The sequence below is a fragment of the Apium graveolens genome, chromosome 8 (genome assembly GCF_009905375.1).
Source record: "Apium graveolens cultivar Ventura chromosome 8, ASM990537v1, whole genome shotgun sequence".
NCBI lineage: Eukaryota > Viridiplantae > Streptophyta > Magnoliopsida > Apiales > Apiaceae > Apium > Apium graveolens.
The window spans coordinates 7,449,440-7,459,630 of NC_133654.1; the positions used below are offsets into that span (position 1 = coordinate 7,449,440).

Consider the following 10,191-nt stretch of genomic DNA (forward strand, 5'->3'; position numbering starts at 1 on the left):
TATACAAATTTAGGCTAATAGTTGATTTATTAGTTATACTTGAAATCAAATGTTAAGTATTACATGTTCATTTTCATTAGTTAAATTTGCAAGTCATTTGAAAAAAATGTGATGAATGTATTGTTGACTGATGACTGTAAAATCATCATTTGTCTTTTATCGGATACTCGGAATATTTTTTTTATTACGCTGCTACCGATTGGGTTCAGACTTTGGACTGGTTAATTATGTATTATTATGTTTGTAGTTGCGTTGCAGTTCCATTAGTCTTGCTAAATTTATACGTGTCACCAAATCATTGATGACTGATGGTGTAATTTGCACGAGTTATTAGTTTTAAAGTCAGCCCATGTACAATGAATAATGTGATTGCATTGAGATTCTGTTGTTCTTGATAATATGCTGCCCTTTAAAGCTGTGTCCTCTTTTACTTTTTAGTATTCCAAAATTTAATACGTAATTCAACATGTGCCATTAGTTTTAGAGTCAATCTTTGATAGAATGGTGTCTGTGGTGCATTCCATTATTCTTGTAATTGTACGTGACTTCTGCCTAATTAAAGATGCTCTCCTTTCCATTATTGGTCCAAATTTTAATATATGTTAATACAATTCTATTATTTGGTAGATTTTATTACTACTATTCAGCACTACTATTTAGCGCTGTGGATCTTCCGGATGATATATTATCCTAAGAAAGCATCTTCTCAAATATGTCTTTCACTTTTTTAGCATTGGGCTAATGCACAAATTAATTGTCATTGATTTGCATTCTCCTGATTTGTTTTCAATGCAGAGTTATCTGTTGAGTGAGATCAATGACCAGGTAAATAGAATCCATCTTTTGTACTTGTTAATATTCTCTTCCTATGTTTACCGGAATTTTTAAACATTACAGTATGAAAAAGTGAGAAGATTGGTGAAGGAACATATGGAGTAGTTTATAAGGCTCGTGACCGCGTCACAAATGAAACCATTGCTTTAAAGAAGATTCGACTAGAGCAGGAAGATGAAGGAGTGCCAAGCACTGCTATTAGAGAAATTTCTTTACTGAAGGAAATGCAGCATGGAAATATTGTCAGGTACTGAACATGTGTATGTTACAGATTTCATTCTTATGCATTTCTGCTGCAGTATTATGTGGCAAATGGTGTTTTTCCACAGAGATAATGTACTTTGATTGTCTTGCATTGCAAATTAACAATGTACTTTGAATTACTTTCACAAAGCTAATCTGTAATTACTTACATACGATTTGTGATGCTTGCTAAGTTCCGAAGAAAGCTTTTTAAGTACATTCATGTGAAGTAGCAAATATGAAATGTTCTTTGTTAGAGTAGTGTTTAACACGGACATGTGTAAGAAGTATCAGACTCGGAGCAATATTTTAATTTTTTTACATTTTTTGGCCTAAGTGACTGAGTGTTCATACGATTGTCCAAGTGTCAAGTGTCCAAGATGGGTACTTGAAGCAAAATAAAGAGATGGGGGTAATGCCAGGACAGTGTTGTTAAAGGCGAGATTAATTGACATTATTATGATTTTATTTATGCTCGTTCTTATATTAAAATGTTAAGATTATGTTGTTAAGTGCTATTTTCTTGTTAAATTTGTGATTATTCTGTTTTGGGTCAAAGACGCGTGATTAATGGCGCTTGACAATTCTCACTTCAAATTTGAGTCTTGCGCCTTTTTATAATCTGCGCCTTAAACAACACTGTGTCAGGATCAATATGTTTTGTAAGTGTTTTTTTGATTGGTGTCTTATGATTATATGGCATGTAAATGACTGTAAACATGTAATAGATGAGAAATATGGAGAAAATTAGATACATTATTAGAGAAATGGAAGAGAGAGAGGTAGAAATTAAGGGAGATGCAGAAGAGAGGGACAATTCCATTTTCATATAAAGCATAATCCAAAGTTACCACTGATATCACTATATATGCACCGTACCATGATTCGATTTAGTTAGTCTCACTAGTTCAGATAGTTGCTTCTGTTGTGATTAGGTTAAGATGCTCAAATATGTGTGAGATGTTGTATTTTAAGCGTATTGCATCTGAGTGACTCCTGATCAGTTTCAATTTGTTTCAGATATATAGTACCTTGCATTCATCGACAATATTAAAATTATGGACAAACTTGAGTCCAATAAATGATTTTCTTGCAATCTCCTTTTCCTCGCACCTGATTTCCTTCTTATTATTGTGGTTCATTTATCAATTTTACATTAGGTGGGTGGTGTTAATGCAATGATCTTTTAAATCTTCTGATGCACTTGAAATTCTTAGTGTTTTATTTCTTACATTGGATTGGATTTGTATTTTCGTAGGTGAGAACTGAGAACTCGTATTAGGGTACTATTATGTGTCTTTATTTATTTTCATCAGATTACATGCTAGCTTATTAGCATTAGACATCTTGTAACTTGTCTGAGACGCTAGCATCAAGTGTCAGTTATGTTGAGCTTGAGGGAAATTTGTTGCATAAAAAGAGTACAGATGTTTTCTTTCTTTAATTGGTGTGGGAAATTTTGGGTAACCTGGTTCTTGATAGAATGTTCTGGAAATATTAATACGCTTAAGCCATACTGAATTTGTTTTAATATTCTATAACAGTCAAGGTCAAAGTGCAACCATTTGTAGTGTTTATTGATCTCTGGTTGTGCAGTATTGTGTACCAGCATATGATTGCTAATGGATTTTGATGTGTATATGTACTTAAAGTTGATACTGTCTTAATGACAGGTTACAAGATGTTGTGCACAGCGAGAAACGGTTGTATCTGGTTTTTGAATATCTGGATCTGGATTTGAAGAAACATATGGATTCATGTCCAGAGTTTGCCAAGGATCCACGTCTGATAAAGGTGAGTGAGCCTTTTGTTTGTGAAGGTTGTTATAAGCTGTGCCCAAGATTCAAATTATGCTTTTAAGATCATAGCGATTAATTAGTTTCTTGCCTAATGGAGATATGTGCCAACACTTGAAATGGCAACACATTATTAACAGTATTAAACAGGTTACTAGCAGTATTTTGTACCGGCATGTATATAGTACACAAAAAATCTCAGTCGCTAATATTTTGTTTTTTGCTAGAAGATAAGTGTATTTTCTATGTTCTGTATGCATAAGAGAAGGATTTCACACCAAACCCCGGATGCAATCAATTCTTTTAACTGGCGTACAGTCAAACTTACAGTTTTTCTGCTTTCTGTTTCTCATGTATACGTAAAATCATTAAACTTTGACGGCTTATCCTTTTCCTCTCCTATTTGTAAGCATTCTTCTTGAATGAAATGTTTTGCTGTCAATCTTAAAATATGGTATCTTATATCCCTTTTTGAAGTGTAGATGTTTCTGTATCAAATACTTCGTGGGATTGCTTATTGTCATTCCCATAGAGTTCTGCATCGGGATCTCAAACCCCAAAACCTGCTCATAGATCGACGTACCAATGCTCTGAAGCTTGCAGATTTTGGACTTGCCAGGGCATTTGGGATTCCTGTCAGAACATTTACACACGAGGTATTACTCTACTCACTTGATGTTTAATACACCAAGTTTACCAAGTATTACAAGTTCATGTATGGTTTACCAATTATTATTAGTTCATATTTGTGTGGTGTTAGTTTCTGATAATGTTGTTTGCAGTTATATTTGGCACATTTTCCTTTTCCTTGCCACAAATTGTTTTGCCACGTCAAAATGTTAAAGTCAATAATTGATAATATTCCTATATCCCATCGGTCGAAGTAGATATTTACAAATATTTACAATGCTCTTAATGTAAAAAATGCTGAGTAATATTTGTGGGCAACTATTGAAAGCATCTATCTGGGTAATAAATATGTCAGTCTGCATGAGCTTATGCTTAAATTATGTAGTAATATTTTATTCTAAAACAAGACATACTCCATAACTCTCTGGGACTGAGAGAGTATTATGTAGCCTTCAACCCTCATTGGCATGCCAAATTTTTATGTTCAGAATCTTCATATGTGAAATTTAAAACTTTTGGTAAGAAGGAAAAGGAGCTGATTTTTTTTTTTTCATTGAAGTTTCTCTAGTTTTCTTTAGTTTGACTTTGACCGTATTGACTTGTTACTCCAAAGGCCGATTCAGTACAAACTAAATTATGTATAAAAAGTGCCAAAGCTGCTCTATATTATTATTTCAGTGTTCTGTTTGGCTCAATGCTGACTATTTATCCGTTTTATGCTTTAATTTTAGAACCCATTACTAGGCAAAATAAGTGATACTATCTGCTTTAAATGTTAATGCTCTGATTTCTTATCCATATTTTGCAAGTTCTTTTTCTTCTAGACTACTATTAATCTTTGGGCTTTGATGGTAAATTATTTTAATGAGACATTTTTTAGAAGGTGAATATTTCACATCATATAATCATTTTAATTTTATTTTTTTGGATAAGTTATAAGTGTAATTTTGTCACAAAATTTTTGATGTTTTTTCTAGGTTGTGACACTTTGGTACAGGGCACCAGAGATACTCCTTGGATCCCGCCACTATTCCACACCTGTTGATGTGTGGTCAGTTGGTTGTATTTTTGCTGAGATGGTGAACCAGCAACCATTGTTTCCGGGGGATTCTGAGATTGATGAATTATTTAAAATATTCAGGTTCTGCAGCTTTCCAGCCTTTTATTTTTTGTATTTTCTTTTCCATTGCTTTTAAGCGTATTCTTTTCAGCATTGTATAAATTTTAAGATCCAGGACCCATAATAAAATTTGACTGGGAATTATCCTGTATACAGCACTGTATTATCTTCATTATTTAATTTTGAGTTGTTTTCCCTTTTTATGATTGATTCGATGAAGAATTACGGGTACCCCGAATGAGGATACCTGGCCTGGAGTTACATCTCTCCCTGATTTTAAGTCTGCTTTCCCAAAATGGCCATCCAAGGTATTTTTTGGTAGATATGATGTTTATAATATTGGTCCTCCACATATTTTGGAAGCTTATTAATGCATCTCTAACATACAGGATCTGGGAAATGTGGTCCCAAATCTTGATTTGGCCGGTCTGAATCTCCTCAAAGTGAGTTTGAAAATGTTCTATTTTTATGTGTATAACGACTAGTTAATGATCTATAATTAGCTTTTTTTTTTTTATCTTGCATCTCATAAAATTTGCTTCAGTAAGCACGGTTGAGTTCTTTAAATTTCTTAAATAGATTGTGTTCATACAACCTCTCTTAATATTTCAAAAGTAGGAACACGGCCTTGACCTTTCAATTGTAATACACAAGGCAGGAAATGAAAAAGAGCAAGGCTCGGAAGTCCGAAGTCAATTCTTAGTTCAAAGCTCACACTTAGACTCACTATTGGTTACCAAATGCTACCATCTCTCCCTCCCTCCCTCCCTCCCTTCCCCTCACCCTCCCCCCACCCCTCTCTAATAATTTCCCCACTTGGGCACTCTTTGATAAGCAATAATTTCACCGCTTGGGTACTCATTGATTTTATTCACTACTACCAAATTCTCCCTCTCTTCGGATTTCACCGCTTGCACTCTCCTTAATCAGCAATAATTTCCGCTTGGGCACTCCTTCATTTTCTATCATTGCCTCTTTCATCACTTAAGTTATGTCTCATGAACACTTATTTTCATACACAGATAATAATGAAAGTCGCAGGTAGATGTTCTCACTTAATATCTACTTTTGGGTATTTGCTACATGTTACTCTGAACTATATGCCAGCTCTGCTGGATGTTTTCATCCTATCTGGTCTCTGCTCAATACTCATCATGCTCCTTACAGACATCCTTGTAATATTATATTATACGATAATAAGTTGTCCTTTATATACAAAAACATAATTATAAAGACCCCTCATCTGCAAAGCTTAGCATAGTGTATACCCCTCATCCTGGATAAGAGGAGATTGAGGGTTCGCAGCTTAAACGAATCCTTAAATTTCTTGTACTTGACCTTGCCTAAAAATACGGGGATGAAAAATTGATCCATGTTTATGACTGTTTTAGACATCCACAATGTTTTTTAATGTTCTCGTGCACTGTGTCCCAGAAAATGCTTTGCTTGGATCCGAGCAGAAGAATTACAGCCAGGAGTGCACTTGAGCACGAATACTTCAAGGATATTGGGATTGTTCCTTAAGTCTTATCTTTCTGGCTGCATTTGTATATTGATGTTAGAGTTTCTTGCGTTTGATTTTGTAAGATATGTGTGCTAGTTTTTTGATCTTTTGATAATTATTTAATTTCCTTTTCCTTGGATGGGGTTCTTATTGTATCCAAGCTGGGTGTAGAGCAATCATATATCATCTCATCCCTGCTCTCCAAACACGGGCTTAATGTTCAAAGAAACATGTATTGTCACATGTTTTATTTTGTGATTCTTTGTACCGTCACTAGGCATACTTTGGATAATCTCTTATCTAATGAGTTTATTGGTGTGCATTGCATTGCTTACCGGGTTTATATTTTTTATTTTTGACATGTTTCTAAGATCTCCCAACAATTTTATTAGGATTAAGAATTGTTTCAGCTTATACCTTATCATTATCATAATTGTATATATGTACGCAAGCTTAAATTGATGAATATGTTAAATGTATTAACTATACTTTACATTAATGGAGAAGAAACTGGTGTTAAAGGTTATTCTGGAAAAGTAAACATTAGTTTTTGTGTATTCTTCAACTAGTTGGCAGGCTCTGTTTTCGTCTAAATTTAATCTCTTTCCTCGGAGTACATGGAACTTTTAAGGTTTTCTTTTGGTAAGAGTTGGCAATAAATTGCTAAGTAAAAGTATTGCAGTTCTGATTACTAGATAGGGTAGGAGATTACGATAGCAAACTTGCACAAACAGAGAAGTTGTAACCATAGAGAAAACTATACCAGATCATGAAAGAAGACAAGTTTATTAACTTCTCATTAGGAAATCACGTAACTATAGAGTTTTAGCCGTGTTAAAGCTCACATACCCTCCGTCCTAGTCTTTGTTTGATTTTCTGTGGTCAAATTGACTGAACTTTAGTATGTATTTTCAATTTTTCAAAATAATAAAAAAATAAATTTTTATTTACAGTCAAAGTTAATCAATTTGACCATCAAAAGTTAAATAAGATAAATAAATTGGGACGAAGGGAGTACATGCTTATAATTTTTTAAAAAGTATTAACTATCTCTATAATAACTCGAATTTTTGAGACCTTGTAAAACGTTTAATGAATAGTAATCCTGACGGACGGGGAAAACTTTTTAGCCCACATTATGTAGTGCATGAGAAAATTGATAAGTGGCATTTTATACCACTTAGAATGTCTTAAAATGGCTTAAATTGGTGTCTTGAAATCAAGTATTTTGTGTATTTGATGCGTTTTTCTAGTGTTTATACATTTTAGGGTATTAGTTGCATTTCGGGGGAGGAATCATCAAGAATAAGCCTTGGCATGTGTTCACCATTGCGAGAGGAAAGAAACGGACAGATTACGGCGAAGAAACGGAGCAAAATCAGATTTTTTCCAGTAGAGGTCTGAGCGCCCGCTCAACATTGCTGAGCGGCCGCGCAGCATGCTGAGCGGCCGCACAGGGTCGGGAAAAAGATATATTATTTCAGGACTTCTACTTCTGTTTGGTTTCCACTTCTATGTAATCTGAGTTTTATGGGACTATTATATAAGTAGATTTGAGACGTTTTCACAAGTGTGGATTGAAGAAGATCGTGTTTTTACACAAGGAGCGAAGGAGATAAGGAAGAAGACCGATTTAGCACACCGCAACGAAGAGGAAGCATATTTTCTTGTGATTCTTGTTTCGTTGTAACGTTGGATGCTAGTTTTCTTACTTTGAACTTATTTACTCTTGTGACGTACTCTGTTTTAATATAATTAGTTTAGTTATTATTTTCTTATGTTTGTTTATCATGATTTCATATGAACCCATGATGACGATAAGTGCTATTATGGGCTAATCGTGATCATGGGGTTGCAACGGATTTACTATGGAATTCTTTAGTTAATTGTTTAATACTTTAGTGTGTGATGATTGTATGATATCTAGTATTGGTTGTGCGTATTCGTCTTATGTGCGTCGCGAACATATAAGATGCGAACATATAAGATAGGGTGTTAATCTCTTATGAAGCGACGGTGGATCTTGAGATTTAGAACTTGCCATGCTAGCATAGGTTCATGTACGTTGTGCATGATTAGTGGGTAACTCTAACAGTTTTATTTGCCCTATGTAATCAAAAGGAATAACTTGCGCTTAAATCGTTGTGTTGTCAATTTCTGTAGACATATAGGAACTCAACATAATTGATGACTATTCAACTTCTATCTTAATTGTGGATGTTTGGTAGAATGGTATTAGTACAATGAAAGTTGGCTTTTATCAGTTTCGTGTTATTCGATTAATATCATCACTGTCACATGCTAAAGGTAATAACAATGGCTATTGAAGGAAGTAGTAATGAAGTTGTGATCTCATGAGTGTTTTATTATTGATAATTTGAAGTGTTAAGTAAGTGATTAATTAAGTAGTTAATTGTAGTTAATATTTAATCAACAATCTTAAGTGTTAGTGTCTTAACATTGAGAAGTAATCATACATTGGTGAGTGAGTTTAATTAGAAAATAATTTAGTCTGAGTCTCTGTGGGAACGAACTAGAAAGTATTCTATATTACTTGCGAACGCGTATACTTGCGTGAATATTAGTGCGTGATTTCGCCTTAACAAGTTTTTGGCGCCGCTGCCGGGGACTCGGCGTATTTGATTAGTTTATGTACTTACCATCATTGGTCATTAGGACTCAGTGATTAGGACGTAGTAGTTAATTATTGTTTCCGGTTGTGTTTCAGGTACTTTAGCAAGCGTTTATGCAAACTCGTTCTCGTGCTCGCAAGAGGACTTTAGATACAGCTGAGGAGACAGACGAAGTTCTTGATATTCCGGAGAAGTTAGATTTTGAGGATTCGGATTCAGGAACAGAGCGGAAAGAACCAGTAAACATGGGAGATCATATTGTTCAAGCTGATCCAGCTCTTATGGATTTTTCTCGGCCTAAAATTGATGACATTCAGTCAAGCATCCTTCATCCGGCTATTCAAACTAACACCTTTGAAATCAAGCCGGGCACTATTCAGATGGTGCAGAATTCTGTTTCTTTTGGAGGAGCGGCAACTGAAGACCCCAACATGCACATAAGGAATTTTGTCGAGATCTGCAGCACTTTTAAGTATAATGGCGTGACTGATGAGGCTATCAAGTTGAGGCTTTTCCCATTCTCACTGAGGGACAAGGCTAAAGACTGGTTACATTCTGAACCAGCTGGGTCCATCACTACGTGGCAAGATCTTGCGCAAAAGTTTCTGGTGAAGTTTTATCCGATGGCAAAGACTGCTGCTATGAGGAGTGCTCTTACTCAGTTTGCGCAGCAACCTACAGAATCTATGTGCGAGGCTTGGGAACGCTACAAGGAAATGTTGAGAAAATGTCCACATCATGGAATACCGGATTGGATGGTGATCACTGGTTTCTATAATGGTTTGGGGGCCCAATCTCGGCCCATGCTCGATGCAGCAGCTGGAGGCGCCTTATGGGCTAAAAGCTATACTGAGGCGTATAATCTTATAGAGACGATGGCTGCAAATGAGCATCAAAACCCAACTCAGAGGATGACGTCAGGCAAGGTAGCAGGTATTCTGGAAGTTGATGCAGCCACCGCTATTGCAGCCCAGCTCCAAGCGCTATCAATGAAGGTTGATTCTTTGGCTACATATGGAGTTAATCAAATAGCTATGGTTTATGAGCTTTGTGCAGGTTCTCATGCTACGGATCAGTGTTCTCTTGTTAACGAATCTATTCAGTATGTGAATAATTATCAGCGACAACAGCAGCCTGTGCCAGTGACCTATCATCCTAACAACAGAAATCATCCAAATTTCAGCTGGGGGAATAATCAGAATGCTATTCAGCCACCATATCAGCAAGGAGTGAGTAAACAGTTTAACCCACCTGGATTCCAGCAACCACAGCAGTATGCTACAAGGCAATCATATCCTCAACAGGGAAGTACAGCTGCACCTACTAGTGCTGATTTTGAGGAACTTAAGCTGTTATGCAAGAGTCAGGCGGTTTCTATCAAGACCTTGGAAAATCAAATCGGTCAATTAGCCAATGCAGTGCTCAATCGTC

At 35.6% G+C, this 10,191-nt stretch overlaps 1 protein-coding gene and 1 non-coding gene across 2 annotated transcripts; one reads left to right on the forward strand and one right to left on the reverse strand.

Annotated features, from left to right (window-relative positions):
- Positions 1-900: 900 nt before the first annotated feature.
- Positions 901-6,260, forward strand: LOC141678858 (cell division control protein 2 homolog A-like). The gene is made up of 7 exons (XM_074485269.1): positions 901-1,081; positions 2,751-2,871; positions 3,356-3,529; positions 4,481-4,644; positions 4,844-4,931; positions 5,013-5,066; positions 6,058-6,260. Exons 1-7 carry the CDS (start codon positions 1,059-1,061, stop codon positions 6,145-6,147), a joined length of 714 nt encoding a protein of 237 aa, XP_074341370.1. The 5' UTR covers positions 901-1,058; the 3' UTR covers positions 6,148-6,260.
- Positions 6,261-9,398: 3,138 nt separating this feature from the next.
- Positions 9,399-9,505, reverse strand: LOC141681482 (small nucleolar RNA R71). The gene has a single exon (XR_012558913.1). It is a non-coding gene; the product is annotated as a small nucleolar RNA R71 (small nucleolar RNA).
- Between the last annotated feature and the right edge of the window lie 686 nt (positions 9,506-10,191).

Coding starts and splice junctions, on each gene's coding strand:
- LOC141678858 (XM_074485269.1), top strand. CDS start 1,059: ATGCAGCATGGAAATATTGTCAG. Junction 1,082..2,750: donor CAGCATGGAAATATTGTCAG/GTACTGAACATG, acceptor TCTTAATGACAG/GTTACAAGATGTTGTGCACA. Junction 5,067..6,057: donor CCGGTCTGAATCTCCTCAAA/GTGAGTTTGAAA, acceptor ACTGTGTCCCAG/AAAATGCTTTGCTTGGATCC.